Genomic DNA, 18,809 nt, shown 5'->3' with positions numbered 1-18,809 from the left:
CATCGACAGACAAAGACGAGCGTGAGAAGCCAGTATTCCCCGTTTAACAGCGCGGGACATCGTGGGAAAGGAATGCGACGAGAACTACATTTTAGAACATCGTAGAACAGCGCTTCGCAGAACATCGTGGGACACGATTCCAGCAACATAGATCATCTCGGTACTTTGTAGGACAACGAGGGATGAATCGGTACTTCGCGGGACAACGAGGGATGAATCGGTACTTCGCGGGACAACGAGGGATGAATCGGTACTTCGCGGGACAACGAGGGATGAATCGCCGGAAACAGCAAGTCTAAATTGGACAGAAACTTACATTCTTATGGTCTAAATTTTGTATTTGTGGTTATCATTGTTTCAAGTTTTTTTTGTTTTTAAAGGGTTGTTTACGTTTTTTATAATAGTAAACACATATGAGTACAGTCAGGATGACCTGACGGGTTTTCCTGAAACTTCAGGAAATTCCAACCCGAATTTAAATATTGAATTGGTACAGGAGCAGTCGGAAAACATGGAACAGCCTGCAAATGGTAGTCCAGTCGAGGTTATGGGGGGGTCAGATATATCTCATCATCGCCGAGCTGGTACATCCCTGAAAAGTGTATAGAGTGACAGCAAAAAATCGACTATGTCCCAATCAGTGGCTTTAATCCCTGTTTTGAAAGCCCCATGAATACTGTGAAGGCCACAGGTACCAATGTCGAGCAACTGACGAGCCTCTGGATCTGACGACAAAGAAGCACAAAGATCATGGTGAAACTTTAGGTTGACACTGGGATCATCCATAGAGATTTGCAGAATTTTGCACAAATCTATTTCTGAGTGTCTCAGTGAATGCTTTCAGCAGATCTTCAGCTGTGGCATGATCCAATTTTTGTTCTTTGCAGTTGCATTTTTTTGGCAATTGATGAGTCTGGGAACATAATTTGCATCACAGTCACATCACTTGCTGCACAACGCAAAGACTTATGTGATAAAACTTCAGCCCTAGTCACCTCCTCATTTAAAACAAACGTGTTTATGCCAGACAGTGGCATTTTGCAAAGAGCTGTAGATTCCACAACTGACTGTTCACAATTTTTCTCAGGTTGCATTTTACTGACAACCCCCGACTGGTCACCAAGAACAGTACCATCAGAAACAATAGTAGTAGTATACAACATGGAGGATGACTGTGAATCAGAATTACCACTGGCACTAGTATAAGGCTTTGGCTTACAAGAAAAGTAAATACCCAAGTTACAACTGCTACGTTTGGAATATTCTTCTGCTTGCCTGTGTTTTTCACCATTCATGTGACTTGTGAGTGCACGTTTTCCCATGTTGCTGAGGGAGAATGTTTTCTGACACAGCGAACAACGAGCATGATTACTTCCAGTTTTAGGTCGTTCCAACCACCACAAACAAAATCTCTCATCTTGAAGCCAATCATATTTGAAACTTGAAGTCTTTCTTGGAAATACCATGTTTCAGGGTCTCAAATTATTTGCAACTTACCATGAAACTATTAAAGAACTTTCCTTAAATTGTCATTTCTAAACTATGAAAATTTTGTCACACTTTAAATACTGAAACACAAAATTTTACGCAATCTTTTCACGTGTAAACAAACAAATCGAACGTCTGTCACGTCTGTATAAAAATAGGTTAGCTAACTCTCTGAACAGCTAGCCAGCCATGTTAGACGTTTCATAATCCCCATTTACGATTCCTAAGAAGTAGCTCACTGCAGTTATCACTTCAAACACGTCTAACACACACTACCCCTACAACTACGTCATAATAATTTCCACAACACCAGCAATAGGTACTTTACAAGTGTACACAAAGGCAAATAAGCCAATATGGCTTTCCCAGCCGAAACCGAAAGAAATAACGTAAAATTTACCCCACCACCGGCTTTTCATTTGCTTTTGATTTTCATTGCAATGTTTTAACACGTCAATTATTAAACCTTTTATTTTAGAAAAATCCCTACAAAATAATATGCATGATATAAGCGAAAATAAGAACTGAAAATATGCTGCCAAACAAAGTAGCCATTTGATTTTGTAGATTTCTTAGAACGTGCTCAAAAACAAGTACATTTGTTGGCAAAACCGAGAGTAGAAAAACCATACACACCAAATTATTATGGTACTGGTGTGCGACATTTAGCATGTAAAAAGAGATCTACGATAGTTATACATGTTGCACGCAAGCCATTGTTTTCGTACTGTCGAACAAGAACAGCACGTGAGAACTGGTTTACGGTACACATTCTAACATAACATGGCATATTCAAAGTTAATAATGCACGGTAGAAGAGAAAATTTTCCCTGACCTCTCAGGCGATTCCCTGACTTTTCCCAATTTTCCCTGACCATTTCTAAAATCCCTGACTTTTCCCGGTTTTCCCGGTCTGTGGCCACCCTGATTGTTTAATGTTTTGGCCTACTAATTGCTTAACATGTGATCTTTGGAAAGATTCCTTACTTTTTTAACTTAACTTACCTGTTAATACCATTAGATTACTTTAAGTAAAATTAGGTTATTCATTTTAAGTTTTTATTTAGGGAATACCAATTGAAAATCCTATGTCTAAAGGTACAATACAAATGTCCAAAGGTACATGTATATAATGTACCTTTGGGTTTGGACACATTGCACCTTTTTTAGTTTGTCTTAGAAAAAAGTAAAATTTTAAGAGATAAGTTTTGAAGAAAAAATACATTTTAACCTATGAAAACAAACAATTATTTGACTGTAATCAGAATTAAAGTATTGTAAAAAACCTTTTAGAAAAAAATGTTTTTTCCTGAAAATTGTTCATAGGTACAACACTCTCCCCTACATTTTTGTTATGTGCAAATATTTTTTATGTAGATAACAGTATTTTACTAGTACAAGTACCTACACGGAATTTGAAAATAATAATTCTTCATCATCAACATTTATATTAGATTACAACCTATTCCATGTGTCAGTAACATGTTAAAACAAACACAACATACTGTTACTAGTAATATTTTGAGTCTTTTAATACTTCGGTGGGCACCATGAAATCCTGACAAACATGCATTGTTTTTCACCATTTCTTGACAAGGAATAACTATTGTGTCAACATTACATTAATATCTGACAAGTTTCATTTTGTATGTTATTGTCAATTTGCAAATGTGACTGCTTAAAGGAAACTAATGATACAGTAGAATCCCGCTGATGCGACCCCTCACGGTTTCCGGAAAAACGGACTTATAAACGGAATGGTCGCAATAGAGAATTCGGGCCTATTTACACTCTTTTCCAAGTAGTAAAATATATCAATCAAAATGTCATCCACTTTAGATGGAAGACAAGCAGCAGCTATTTCAGCACATAAGTTTATCAAATGGCATGGACAACCAACAGCAATCAAATTTTCGATTTTACTTTTCATAACAGCAGCCACACCACTTTTATGTCCCATCATCACTGGCGCATTGTCAGCACTTAGCGCCAAACAGTTTGAAAATGGGATGTTGTTTCTTTTAAGGTATCAAGTAAAAGATTACCAATATTTACTCCTGTTGAGTTGCCTTTGAGAACTGTTACTGCCAAGAGCCTATTTTGAATTTTGAACTTGTCTTTACTGTGAAAAGTAACCACAATGGGGTAAAGTTTGCAATCACTTTCATTACTACCATCGGTTGCGATGGAAAATGGTGTATTACGTAACACAGATAAAGTTTCCCATGCGAGCTTTGATCCATTTGTCCCAATATTGCTGCAGATTTTGTCCTCACACAGCCGTATTTTTTGGCAATGTCACTATCGGGAAACATCTTTCTAAAAAGCGGCCCTGCATGATCACGACACGACAGCGCTAAATTATGTTCAACTAAAAAATAAGTAAAATAACATTCTGCTCATGTAACACTATTATCACTGTTCACAGCAAAATTTAGTTTTTTATCAGAAGCAATACACTTCACGTGTTCGTTGTGTTTTTTTTTGTAGCGACATGTTTCACAATGTCTCCTCTTCCACTATGCGAGATAGAAAAATCAGCACAGCACATGCTACAAAATGCAAAATTGCTTCCTTTACGTGACGAGTATTGATGGAAACTCGTTACTATAAGCTTTCTTAAAACTTGTTTTGTAACTTTTACAAACAGTTCTATCAGACATGTTCACGTTGCTCTAGACGAACAAACACAGCCGCCATTTGCCAAACAACAAAGGGAGCAACGGAAGACGAAAATAAACATTCGACTTCAGACACCAACTACTCACTATCGACTATCGAACACGGCGAGAGCATGGTATGTGGCTCGGCTACGCCAAACAGCACGGCCCGGCTCAGCCAAAGAGCATGAGCTCAGCACTGCCTGGCCGGAGGCGAAACGTAGCCGTGTAAAATATCAGCAACAGGTTCAAATATAACAATACTGTTACAGTTAACACAAATAAATCATAGTATTTACATAGCTGAACCTCAAAATAAATGCAACCTTAACATCTTATTCACAGTTGCATTGCCACTAATATTCCCCCTTGCTGATGCAATACAATTATGTAGTTAAAAAAATCTCAGGGCCCGAAAAATCGTGAGGAAACACTATTTTGGCGTGAGGGCGTGAGATGGACCTTAAAATCGTGAGCCTCACGCCAAAATCATGAGAGTTGGCAGGTCTGCATTAATATCCCTTCAAATAATTTTCTTCAAATCTTTTTACTAGAATATTTAACCTTTTAAACACTAAAGATTTTATGGTATTTGAATGTCTAAGACTTCATTGTCCCTCTCATAGGCTGCCATGAGGGTGGACGGGGAAGGGCGAGCCACTTACTTGCGACAGCCGGTGAGCAGAAGCGTGAGCCCGGCCGTGCTCAGCCCCGCGCACGAGGACAGGTTGAGCACCTCGAGGCCGTGGTTGGCTCCCAGCGCTGCGCACACCTCGTCCGTGAGCGCGCACCGCTCCAGGCTCAGCTTCTGTAGCTGGCGGCATGCCTGGAGCAGCTCGGCAAGCCCTGGGCACACCGGGCCGAGGTTCAGCCGGCATTATGTATACATCATGGTGTTTATTTTACAATTTGCCAAGTAGTATGTTTCTCCTTAATTATTACTTACGCAATTACGGAGAGTTATTTATCTAACACGAAAGCAAAACCTAACTAAATGTCTGAAAAATAGTGTGAGAGTATTTTCTACAGTAAATGTTGCTCATGTAAGAGTACACCAGCCCCTCGAAGTAACGCTCTAATTCGTTCCAGGATAATAGAGCGCTAATCAAAACAGCACTAATCAAATACGTTTTTGCCATACGTGCATGTTATTCATAATAATTGGTTCTCCAGCCACTGAAATCCGTTTGTTTACTATTCCTTATATGACATTTATTTCGTTTAAATGTACGTATTTACATACTGTTAACACATCTAAATACAATTTAAGAAAAATATAAATGTATAAATTGCATTTTAAGTTCAAATAACCTAAAATAATACGACATAGTTTATATTGAAATCGATTCTAAAAAAAGAGTAACTTCGTGTATGCACGACTAGGAGTCGGCGCAGCCTGTCATGGAAGATGTGAACTAGCCTCGAAAGCTTCCGGCATTTCCCACTAGAGCTGCTATTGAGTTGCAAGACGGCGTAGTATGTATAAACATTAACTAAACACACACGTAGATGTCGGAAAATGTATTTACGAAATATTATTTACTGTGCAATTTTAATTAGGCTTTAAAAATATGCGATGGTAGCGAATAACTATTACATAAAAAGGTAATATCTTTTTTTGATTCGTCATAATGTATGTTACACAAGTGCCGTCTTATTTTTAATTTGTTGCATATTGTTTGTTACATTGTGCACATATGAAAATAAAATAAATTATGTGGACGAGAAAGAGCGCTACTTCGAATATATGACCGCGCTACTTCAAATCATGCCCTAATTAATTGGGGTTGTTGCTTCAAAACAGCACTAATCGAACAGCGTTACTTCGAGGGGCTGGTGTACTAGTACAGTAGTACAGAGAACTGAAAACTGTATTTATGTTTATTTCATCAATGCTTAACTACCAGCTGTGGAACTACTTCATTGGTTTACCTTGTTCGAACCACTATTTCTAAACATTATTTTATATTTGAATTTTGAAGCACTTAAGAGCAATTCAATAAATACATATCATGTTTATGTAATTAGAGGCTCTGGCGGCACAGTGCTTCAAACTTTAAAACAATTACATTGTTTGTATCTTTGAGGTGTACGACCTATTGCATCGGGATTTAGAAATTGAAGACCTAAAATACTGAATGAAGTGTGTACACACACACACAAAATGTGTGTGATGAGTTGCAGTTAGCCCAGTAAATGAAGGCCAAAATTCGCCTGTTGTCGCAATTAATTCCGGGAAAGCTGAATTTTTGTCAGATGTTAGAACCTTATAAGACACGTATTTCCTCAAAAGTCCCCGCTTCTCCCCCTTGTGCTTTCCCCCCCCCCCCCAACCCTCTCGGAAGTTCTAAAATGTTGACCTTTACAGAATCGCTTGTGAACACGTAAATAATTGTGTAAAGTAGTAAATATATAGTGTATTTTGTTCTCAAAAATCTGGTTTTTCAATTTGTTTCTGACAACATTTTCTTTTAATGTTGATAGTTAAGGCGTTATAAAATCACAAACATAAAACAAACAGGTTTTTAATGTCAAAATGCGCAGTTCTCGTTCTGGATGTTTTTAAATATTGGAAATACACAAAGAATCTTGAAGTAAATTTTGTAGCACACACTTTCAGCTTTAAAATTATGTATAGTTTATATCGGGGAATTCATTAGTTACTGCTGGGGAGGGGGGGAAGTGAGGGCATGTGTATGACTAAAACGCTCCGACCTGCTACATTTATCTAACCAGCTTCCCTACAATATACTCTTATCATGAGATTGTTATTTTTAATATTCCTCTATTACATGCAGGATTTAAAACTTTAAAACTTAAATAGGAACCTAAATCTAATAGTAGGCTAATTATTAATATATTGATGTATTCATTCGCAATACAAAATGGAATCAAAAATAATTGTTCGGTGGTGTTTATTTTTACATATTACGGGCAGAAGGAACGAGAGTTCACCCCAAGCTGCCAAGCCGTCATCGGCCGTTACGTATTCTTCATATGAACAGTTTGGGGCCAGTTTTTGCCACGTTTTCTCGTCACACGGCCGGGTAATTGTGCCGTGGGCTCATTGGCACTCCGACGAAGTGTTTTGTCTGGGCTCCGATGAAGTGCCTGGAGTGGGCTCAGACGAACTGCCTGGGTGGGTTTCGGGGAACGTACCACTCGGCGACATAGCAGTAACAGGCATGGGTTCGTCAGGATCACTTGCATTTTCGTTTTCTGGCAGAGTGGCTAAGGAATCTGTATTGTCAGCTCCAAAGTTTGAAGTCGAAAGCAGTTCAAAATGGTCTCTGGTGTAATTTCATTCCAGCCAGCAACAATTCTATGTAGGGCTTTGAAAATATCCCACTTCTTTTGCGGCTGCCCCAGATCCAGAGGTAACACCAATCTGCGCACAAGTTTTCCTTTAAACTTCAGTTTCAACTGCTGGATAATGCCTTGGGCGAGGGGCTGAAGAATGCTGGTGGTGTTTGGCGGCAAGAACACTAGCTCAATGTTGGTTAAATTATCCACAGCTGGATGGGCAGGGCAATTATCAACAAACAGTACTATTTTCCTGTTTCGGCAACCCATACGAGCATCAAAAGCCCAAAGCCACTTGGTGAATACAGTTGAAGTGACCCATGCTTTTCAATTGTGGTCGTAATCACATGGAATTGTGTTGTTCTTAAAACCGCGTGGCTTTTTAAACTTGCCTATAACTAATGGCTTCATTTTATCGCTGCCGTCCATGTTGCAGCATGGCAACACTGTTAGGCGTTCTTTGCTTCGTTTTGCACCTTTGCATGCATCTCCTTTAACAGCAAGAGTGTGATCTGGCATGAGATTGTAAAACATGCCAGTCTCATCTGCATTGTAAACGTCGCAAGGCTTGTATCTCTTTAAGATGTTGCTGAGTGCTGGCAGCCATTCAGTCACAGATGCCTGGTTAACTGTTATTTCACCTGTTATTTTATAGTAGGAAATGTTGAACCGTTTTTTAAATCGTTCCAGCCATCCTTGCGAGCACTTGAAGTTATCTACATGCAACTGCAGGGCGAATGTATTAGCCTTCTGTACTATCATTGGTCCGCTGACAGACACGCCTTGTGCTCTGAGCTGGCTAAACCACTCAAACACAGCCTCCTCCAGGTCTTCGTGGGCTTCACATTTCAATGTTTTGGCAGTCACATTGCGACCGTCATGTTGTACTGCTTTTACAATGGCTTTCTTGTTGTGCAGGATTGTATTGATCGTTGACCGCGCCATTCCGTGCTTTCACACTATCTCCGCTTGCGAGCGTGTGCCAGCGTCCATCTCTTGAATTATTTCATATTTTTCCATAAGTGTAATAGCTTTTCTCTTGCTTCCGCTCATTATGTACGAAATGTGTGTCCAAAAAGTAGCGAAGGTCTTCAAAAACCGAAGCAAAATAAATCCAAGTAATGAAACAAAAAATCTAAATCCAGGTGAAATTCGTTGCCAAGTCAAGAAAAAGAAATCCAAAGTAATCCAACCAAAATCCAAATCGTAGTCAGTTAAGAGTAGCAATAAGTCCGAGTAATTATAGCACGAGACGATCTAAAATGCACGAGGGAAAAACGTAAACTCACGAATGTATGAACGTAACGGGGATATTACGTGGCTGCTTGTAAGTTCTGATACTGTATTTATTTCATAACTTAGCCGAAATACTGGTACGTATGACGTATGAGATATAATCTTCACAAAATAAAATGAGCGGTGTCTTGTAACTGTTTTATACGTATTTTATAATTAAAGAAGTATTGCACAGTTGATGCATATTTTTTAACTAACCATTTATTTCGGGATTGTAAATAATTAATCATTGGTATCAACACATCAAGATGAACGTAAACTTGAAAATGTCACGGCAGCGAGAAAAATGGTGCGTGTACCAATAAACTGGTATTAGAACTGGACAAAACTGGAACACGGGCGGTGGAGCTTTTATTTTTTTTTTCCCGCTAAGCTCGCTTCTATTGGCTGGCTGCTGATGGGTCACGAGTCTGGGTGGAGCGGAGAGTGAGTTATACTGCGCATGCGCAGCTCAGCGAACAAAGAGAGCCAGCCGGCGGCCACGCCATGCCGTAACAACAGCTGACCGAGTACAATGACCTTCTCCGCATACTGCGCGATATTTACAGTCAATTTCCATCAATTTGTGGCCTTTTTTTTAATTTTTTACTGTGACAATGTGTATGTAGCCCATATTTGTTATAAACGCTGCAGGTTGCAACTGTATTTTAATAAACTTTAATGTATTTCTTACACTTTTCATATTTTTTAAACTTTTTTTTTAACTTTCTTGCCTCATTTTTTATGGTTTCTGAAATCTGTATGTACAACCGAGGTGTACGTACGAACCGGGGGCCGTACGAGCGAGGTTTGACTGTAATTTCAACACTAATCCATTGCAGTCATCTATGGCGCGTATCAAAATAAATAAGATGGTAGTTTGTGGGTGAATGGCGACGATTTTATCAGTTTGTCATTTACCGTGCCGGGCAGAAAAGTGTTCGTTCAAATGAATATTTATAGAACATTTTAAAAATATGAGTGAGAAAATTATATGGACGTCTGACGGTACCAAAGGCATATGTAGTTCGTAGTAATGAATTGTTCGCTCTAATGAAGTTCTTTAAAACGGTGTTATACTGTATAACCACATTTGCTATGTAATTTAAATTACAAATAATATAAAGTATATTTATTTATTTTTATTTACTTGATGTTGCCAGTTTCACAAGTTGAAGTTACTTAAATTTAATAGCTAGTTTTAAGAGTCAGACTCGCTTCATACGACACCCTTGCATGACATGGTCATACCACACCACTTCATAACTCAGTGTTGTTTTTCTCGAATTTTTTTTAGGTTTTAATTTTTAAATAATTCCCAATGCCATTTGTTTTCCACCGGCATAAAAAAATGTGCAGTCTGGTTTTCTATTTCATATATTTTGTTTAATATTAACACGTAAGCCCTACCTACACATCCAATCTATACAAAAACAGTAGAAATCACACTTCGGTCTTGATATCCTCACCACAAGAAAAATTATTAATTAAAACTTTTATCACAAATGATAAAATTATTCTACTATTTTTCAATAACTCTTCATAACTGTATCTCTATTAATCTGCAGAAGCCTGTAATCTCCATAATTAATGTAAATAAATTCTATGTAGGATTATGTACTGATGATACAACCATAAAAATAAATGGCCACTTAGTAAAATTAAAGATTTTCATATTCAAATATGTGTTTCCTACTATTTATTCTCCTGAAAATACTGAGTAAAGGCTATTGACCTTGTATGTAACCACATGCATAAATACTTTTTATCCCTGTAAAAATGTGTTTACAGAAGAAAAAGCCTGAGAATTCATGAAAAAAGGAAAATGAACCGAAATTCGTGATATGAAACATTTCCAAATTTTTTGAGGTGCCTAAACTTCTAAGAAAGCAGTATTTTACTTTTGTTAGCACAATAATAAATTTCAGAAATATGCTGTGATTTCCCTGACTTTTCCCAGGATTCCCTGACCGTTTTGAATTCCCCGACTTTTCCCGGTTTTCTAGTCCTGTAGCAGCCATAATTGTTGTTTTTCACCTATCCGTGTTATGACTGTGGAATACAGACAACAAACAGTAGGCAAATTGTAGCAACAATTTTGAGATTAAGTTCAGAAGAAAAATTGAACACTTTAATTTAAAGAGCTGGCACCTGCCACAAATTGCTACATTAATTATGAAGGATTCACTCGGTCATTGGTCGAAAAATTATCTGAACTCCGCTCTTAGGTCTCCTCAACATGTTCTGTTCTTTACTTTTGGGTTTTCCAGCAGTCGCAAAGAATGTCGACCTACATCGAACGAACACGAGCCATATGGCTCCCGCTACTTGGTTCGCACTCGCTGTAATTGCTGTGTGTCGATGACTTACTTGGACTGTTTTTTACAGCAGATCTAACTCCAAGTGTACTACCATACGTTTACTCTAGTTAGGTTTGTAATTCCCTTCATTAATAAGCAAATAAATTCACCACATTTTAAATCAGAACTGACTTACTTAAAATATATTTAAATTATATAGTAATTACATACCTCTGTCTGATATCACTGCCATGCTGAGATCTAGAAACTGAAGTTTACATTTCCTCACAGGGTACAAATTGTCATTCAGGAAAACTGGTTCGATGAGCTAGAAATTCCAAAAATAAATGAATAAACAAATAAACATAAAAATAGACCAAAACAATTTTTGTTTGTTAAATCATGCAGACATTCCCTCAGAATCCTGCAAAAACCTAATCATTTCATATGTCAATTTACAGTTACGTTACTTGCACAGGTACAGCCTGTGCCTCATAATATGTACATTAGAATCTCATTATAAAGTACATCAATAAAGCCTCAACTTTCATACTTAGTAATGGAAGTACTTTATTCTGAAAGTCTATATATTTACCTTTAAAATGTAGTATTTTTGAATTTTTAAAAATAAAGTAGTAGGGGATCAAATGTTACATTAGCGTGGAAGCAAATATTTGTAAAACAACAAGAATTAAAAAAAAAATTACTGAACTTAATACAGTAGCCTAAATTCTAGGCCTACATGTACAAAATTTATATCTGTCGAACACAAAATGACAAATGGGTTAAACTATTTTGCAGATATATACATTTATGGAGATAGAATTCCCTTGTTATCTCCTAGGTGAAGTCTCTTGCGACCAGCAGATAAACATGACTGTTCGTACAGTTTAATAATTTTTTCGCGATCTTTTATTATTGTTGACAGTGAAGTGGCCACCAAACCAAACGACTGTGCCACATCTGCATTTTTCCTGCCTTTGTCAACTTCTTTCAAAATTTCCACGTTTACCTTCAAAGCGAACTGCTTGCGTTTTTTTTTTTTTTTATCTTTTTGGCCATCCATCCCGATTAAAATATTCAATCAACAATATTGTTTGCCTCGCGCCACGTCAAACGTAAACAATCCTCGCATCCATAGATAACCATAGCGCCGCACTAGTAGCGCGCGTCGTGAGAATGGCTGTGCCAGGCGACATTCCGACCTTCATGGCAACACAAAGCATGTCGGCCATGTTGTGACACCAAACAGTTCAAAGCTTAACCTGCATAAATGAACATTATTGGATTTTCTATTTCGTATACAAGTTAAAATATAATTTTTATTTAACGTTTGTATCTGCGTTAATTAAAACTTTTAAAACGTGCTCTACTAATAACCAAAAGATGGCGCATCTAAAAACAATTGTCTTGAAGAGAGGCGAGACAGCAATCGATTGCTTAGATCGTCTCGTGCACTAAAGTGTGTGATCCATGGAGGAGTTAGAATGGCACGTTATTATGTACTATGATTCTATGAATCGTTGAGACAGTTTTGTTTACGTTTTATACTTGTTAACAATTCTTGAAAGTGATAAAAATTAATCATAATGTACATTTATATTAAAGAACCCCTGCGCAAACACAGTGACAATTATTAGAGGCACTGGAAAATAGTGTTTATAATGGCTGTTCGTAGCATTTATATTTTGCCATATAGCATTTATATAGCTTTAATATTAATAGACAAGAAAATTCTTACGTGATTCTATTATTCATTATTCCATATTTTCAAAACGGTTTTGAAAATTTTCTATATACACAATTCACGATGGTATAGCTGTCCATATAATATAAAATTGCCCCTTAATAAAATGTAACATAAAAGTTTAAATATCACATTTGTGAAGTACCTACATCAATTAACACTGAAAATAAAAATTTGCAACTGAGATGTTAAAATATTAATGCAAAAAACAGTCAATGTTGTTCAAGTAACAAACATAAGTGTCAAAAATCACTTTCACAAAGCCAAATATCAAAAATAATTTTCACAGAGTTATTAAATAAAATGTAACTTTACCAAACACATATGCCACTAACAAACATTAAAATACAGCATTGAGCATGTTTCAACAGTCTTTTCAGTCATGCTGGTTCTTCGATCTGTGAAAAATTATGTTTGCTAAAAAACCGTTCAGCATCAACACTGGTTAATAATCTTAATTTTATTGTGATTAGCAGCGCAATATTATAGTTTCACAGATTACCGTTTGTTTTTCGGGTTAGGAAGTTAGAAAAACACTAGGTACTTTCAACAAATGAGTGACAAAAGCATAGCTACATTGCTGCCATCTTTTTTTTCCATTAAAGTGCTAACGAATTTGACTGAAGTAGAGTTTCATAATTTTTTTTTGTAGTTGCCAAATAAGCTGCGTGCGTTGTAAACTTCATTAATGCATTTTTATATTTTAGTTGTCATTTAACAGTAAATAATTTGATTGCTTGTGTTAATATCACACACGCACGCACACGTTGGCAAACATGGCCGCTTCAATGTTTTAAATTTTTTTCCCGTGAAAATATTCATGCACGTAAATAAACGTATCTCTTAAATCGTTTAAGCCCTACATTTGTTTGGGTCGTACGTTATGTTTGCCGTTAAAGTTTCCGCGCGAGCCTATGCGTATTTAAATTGGGTTGCGTTATATTTACACGATTCATAGATTGTGTTGATTGTTTACATGGCTCGCCATCGTCACCGTTTATTAGATAATCTTTAAACACGGTAAGAAGATGCATAAAATAAAGAATATTCTTTATTGTATGAGGTTAGGCCGTTAATAATAAGAAATGGTTTATTTAAAAATATTAGGTAAACCTAAAATTTACTGGAAATTTTAATATTGCTTGAAATTTTAATAATTACTTCTAAAAACGGGATTGTAGCGTTTATTCGTCGGTAAACCATTTTGTCGCTTTTATTCGCGCCTATATCGTTTTTACGATCTTCCAGTGCCTCTAACAATTATGCATGTAAAATTTTCCTGATTACTGGAAAAGAATGGTTGTACTGAAAGGTAGGATACGTTTTTAATGTTAAAGTGAAATATTTTTACATTGTTTACATTGGTGTTTTGAGCGGGAATTTAAAATTAGCGGTGCACCGAAATGACTTTACCGATTACCGGTTCGATTACCGATTATGAGAGCAATAATCGGCAGATACCGATTCAGTTACCGATTATAATCAACAAATTTTTTTAAGTGATATAATGCACACATAAATTTTTATTCCCATGTGAATTTAATAACAAGATTAGGCAAAATTGACAATACAGTTATAATAACAGTATAATAATATATAAAATACACTATTAAGTCATTGCAAAGTGTAAATTAAATTAACTTCTATTTATATTTGTTCTTGTAAACAACTTGAACTACAGTCTAATAATTGTAATTTACAATGGGTAAGTTTTTGTTGCGGAAAACTAGCATTATTATCGACTATCACATAAGGATGCATCGAGAAATTACAGTTTAAAAATGTATACATGTTGCTTTATTTTGTTCACTTGAGTTTATAGAAAAATGTTTCCACACTTCAATTTTTTTTCTCCCTACTCGCCATCTCACTATAATTATATAAAAATGACTCAAAACCAATTCTAGCACATGTGATTTTATTAATGTTGACTGAATATATAAAATTATAAATACTTTTTCACTTTTCACGTCACATACAAATAATACAACAACGGATAATGTTATCAAAGACACCCATAACGAGTTTGTAAAACGCAGTGATAAACTCTAGAAGGTATCAGGACCAAGATTTTGAACCGCTACTACGACTCAAAAAGATCGATTGTCATAGAATCCACTGCAACTGCTTGTGGTATTTTGATTGTGTGCCATCTATTTTACGTCTCTGGCTATAGGTAATGTACAAGGCCACTAAACAAAAGACAGAACAAAAGACGAAACGTAAATAAACGTGTGTAGGAAAAATGTATTTTTTATTGTTCGAGGCAATGAGATTTATTAAACTTAATGAAATATCTGTAATCATGATGTGACGGAGTTAGATGAATTTTGTAACATATACAAATATTACCGTATTTTGTCCTAAAATGTGTAACAAAATATTACACTGTAAAAACTTACTTAATTACGCCGGGACGTAGATAATCGGCAAAGTAATCGTTAAGATAATTGCTAATTACGATTAATCGGAAAGTACGCATAATCGCCGATTACGATTTATCGGTATCCACATCGGTGCAACACTATTTAAAATCATACGTTGAACTGAAAAGACACGTTATTCTGAAGTACGTTGTAACGGAATTTCACTGTACTCCCAAAGCTTCTAAAGCGGGCAACTGCTACCACGAAAATTGCCACTGCAAAGTCAACCAAAACATAAGCTACAGTAGAACCTCTTTTTCACGTACCCGGGATTTGCGTTTTTCCGTAGTTAACATATTTTTTTATTTGCACCATCATTTCCCCTATAGTATTAATGCATTATTTTCCCGCTATTTGCGGAAGCATTTCCCGTAATTTACGTTGCAACAGCGCAGCATCTGTGAGAATACCATCAGAAAAAGTTCAGAAAGAACACTATAAAATAAAGTGAATATTATTATCATTAGAACATATTTCTAATACGTCCATGCACATACTCGAGACACCTTCATTTGTTATTGTAAACAACCTTCACTTCGAAATTTTATTAGGTGCCACGGTAAACTATACAGCCATACGACTAAATATTCTGTGATATGCAGAAACGAAAAATAAAGTTAAAACAAAATTTGCCATTCGTTTAAATATTTATACATAAATTTATATACGCAATTTAAATTAAAAGTTATAGATGCGATTACTGAGCGTATACTAAAATTATTTAAAGAAAATTAATTTCAGCAAAAATGGCGTCTTCGTGTGTGTGATAAAGTTCGTTTCACTTCAATGGTTAGTTGAAGGTAAGTTTTTCTTGGCGACTTAATATTAGCGATTTAAAATTATAAAATGGCCGTTTGTGTTAGCAATATAAATAAAATTTGTAAATCATTTATAAATATTATAAATGGTATTTTATATTTTAATAAATTATTTTGTGTTATCAAATTCCCAAAAAAAAAAAAAAACATTTCTGGAAGCAGTTGGCAGTAGTGAATTACGAAAATGCAACGATAACGATACTGCTACGTTTTTTTTCCAATTCATAACAAGTGATAGGTTAGTTTTATTTAAATTTTTGCCCTAAATCAGAAATAAATAATTTGCTAGTGCGGGAGTATTCACGATGTCCGAAAAAGTGTAAGAAAAACTCTCACAATAAAAGAAAAACTGGATGCACACGTGGGTACCCAAGTTTCTCTTGCTAACGAACTTAACCCTTTCACTGCTACAGACGAATATATTCGTACGTAAATTGTGTCCTGTGTGTGCTAAGGACGAATATATCCATCCTATCTAAATAGCATTGCCTGTGCGAAGGACGACTATATTCGTCTCGCAACTTTCGAATTCACTGCTACAGATGTATAAGTTCGTCTATAAACCAACACTATCTAGTGGTTGTTTCTGTAACTTATGTCGTGTTTATCGATCTTCGTGGACTGCATTCGAGGTTTCAGAGTATAGATACTGTAACTGTTTTCTTTCCCGACAGAGTGTGTACGTGTCGCATCGCGTGTGCATGCTCAAGAGAACTGTAGTCAATCGTGTTGGGTTTGTACTTTATAACTCGGAGAGTTATTTTTTTTTTTCAAATATAGATAGCGCTTGCATCATTACCTAGTATTTTTCGAGCTCGGGAAATATTTTCACACCTTATTGGTTATTGTGTATACCCTGTTTGGTCGCAGAAATAACGAAACTCACACTGTTTTGACTTGTTCACGAGTAAACTGAAGGCCCACTAGTTATTCAAAGTTGTTTGTTACCAGTTGATCATGTTTTTGTTTCTTTGAAGAGGATCGTATTTTTACTATTCTGTACAAAACGGTGACAGGGAAAACTGTACCAATAACCCAATTTCAGCTTGCTCTCATAAGAGAAATTCTTGAAAAACATTCAAAAGGGAGCAAAACTGTTCAAAGAGGCAGGCGATCAAACAAAGAACATCCAACCAGACTAGTCGGAAGACATTTCCCAACAGTATTATAGATGACGTCTGAGGAAAATCCAACAAGGAAATGTATAGTATGCACAAAGAACAAGAAACGTAAGGAAACTCGCTACTGCTGCAAGACCTGTGATGCTTCACTATGTATTGTGCCTTGATTTGAGATATACCAAACAAAAGCAAAATTTTTAAGATTTATGGTTTATTTTATGTACATATATCCCTATATAAAAGATAACATAAGAAAATAAAATATTATTAAAATAAAAAAATTAAAATAAAAAAAATTGAAAATTAAAAAATTTAAATAAATTTAAAAAAGTCATTGAAAATAATAAAATTCCAAAAATAAAAATTATATATATGAAATAAAATGTTAACTTTGCCAGTGCGATCAAACAGAAGGATCTCAATTTTATGATTTCATAAAAAATTAGTTCAGCACAGAGGGTGCAACACCTACAGACACAACTTAGCAACACCATAGTGAGCTCCTACCCTCGTCAATAGCAGTAAAAGGGTTAAGATTTCGTGTTAAACACTGAACACGATTTTGAGAAACCGCAAGACAGTGGAAGAAAATTCTGTTAAATGTGGGGCAGGGACCGCGATTAAGCGAAAGTATGTACGGACATCAACTTACAAAAAGCTGGAAGAGAGTTTGATAAAGTGGTTTACTGAAGCACGATCTGCAAACATTCCCGTCAGTAGTGTTTTACTTCCTGAGGAAGCACGGCAAATAGCTGATAGGTCAGGAATCAAATATTTCACTGCATCTAACGGCTGGATTTGCAGATTCAAAGAAAGAAATAATGTTGTGTTCAGTACAATCTGTGGCGAAAGTAAAGTGTGAACACTCAAACTGTTGAAACCTGGAAAACTGAGCAGTTACGTCATCATTTCTTGGACTACTCACCAAAGGATGTATTTAATGCAGACGAAACTGGACTTTTCTATGGTGTGATGCCAAGCAAAACACTCAGTTTTAAAGAACGCTGCCATGGAGGAAAAAACAGTAAATTACGACTGAACGTTCTTCTTGCGACAAATGCTGATGGCAGTGAAAAGCTGCCACCATTTGTAATTGGTAAAAGTAAGAATCCCAGATGTTTTAGGAACATAAAAACATTGCCCACGAAGTATTCATCAAACTTGAAGGCTTGGATGACTAGTAGCATTTTTGAGTCTCAGCTACATGCACTGGATGCGAAAATGGGAAGCCAAAACCGTAAAATTGTCCTTTTTATTGACCAGTGTCCAGCACATCCACATCACATAGAGCTGAGGAACGTAAAGTTGGTCCTTTTTCCTGCTAACTGCACCAGCCACCTGCAGCCTTTAGACTTGGGCATTATTCATGTGTTCAAGGTAAACTACAGGAAAAGATTGGTGCAGAAAGCTCTGTGCATGCTGGAATCTGGAAAAGACCCCACCAACTTGAAGTTCAATGTTCTTGATGCACTTCATAACATTGCTTATTCGTGGAACAAGGTACAGCCAGAAACTATAGCTAACTGTATCAAGAAAGCTGGATTCTTTTCTTCTGGAGTGACTGCTGTTGAAGAGTTATCCAGTAATGATCAACTTGATGAAGAAGTGGCAAAACTGCAAGCTGGTGTGTCATTTAGTGACTTTGTAGAAGTAGACAGTGATGTTGTAACA

The 18,809-nt window shown here is 36.3% G+C and overlaps 1 protein-coding gene across 3 annotated transcripts in view; it reads right to left on the bottom strand.

The window, feature by feature from the left end:
- LOC134527841 (S-phase kinase-associated protein 2) overlaps positions 1–18,809 on the bottom strand; it is a 111,582-nt gene that overhangs the window by 51,207 nt on the left and 41,566 nt on the right. For all 3 annotated transcript variants that reach the window (XM_063360790.1, XM_063360791.1, XM_063360792.1), the window contains exons 5-6: positions 11,258–11,354; positions 4,814–4,994 (exon numbers count right to left, since the gene is read on the bottom strand). In XM_063360790.1, coding sequence (XP_063216860.1) covers positions 4,814–4,994; positions 11,258–11,354 — 278 coding nt within the window. The remainder of the gene's footprint in view (positions 1–4,813; positions 4,995–11,257; positions 11,355–18,809) is intronic.

Source organism: Bacillus rossius, chromosome 1, assembly GCF_032445375.1.
Source record: "Bacillus rossius redtenbacheri isolate Brsri chromosome 1, Brsri_v3, whole genome shotgun sequence".
Lineage (NCBI taxonomy): Eukaryota > Metazoa > Arthropoda > Insecta > Phasmatodea > Bacillidae > Bacillus > Bacillus rossius.
Note: the sequence above shows the minus strand (reverse complement) of the source record. Positions and strands in the feature narration are given on the sequence as shown.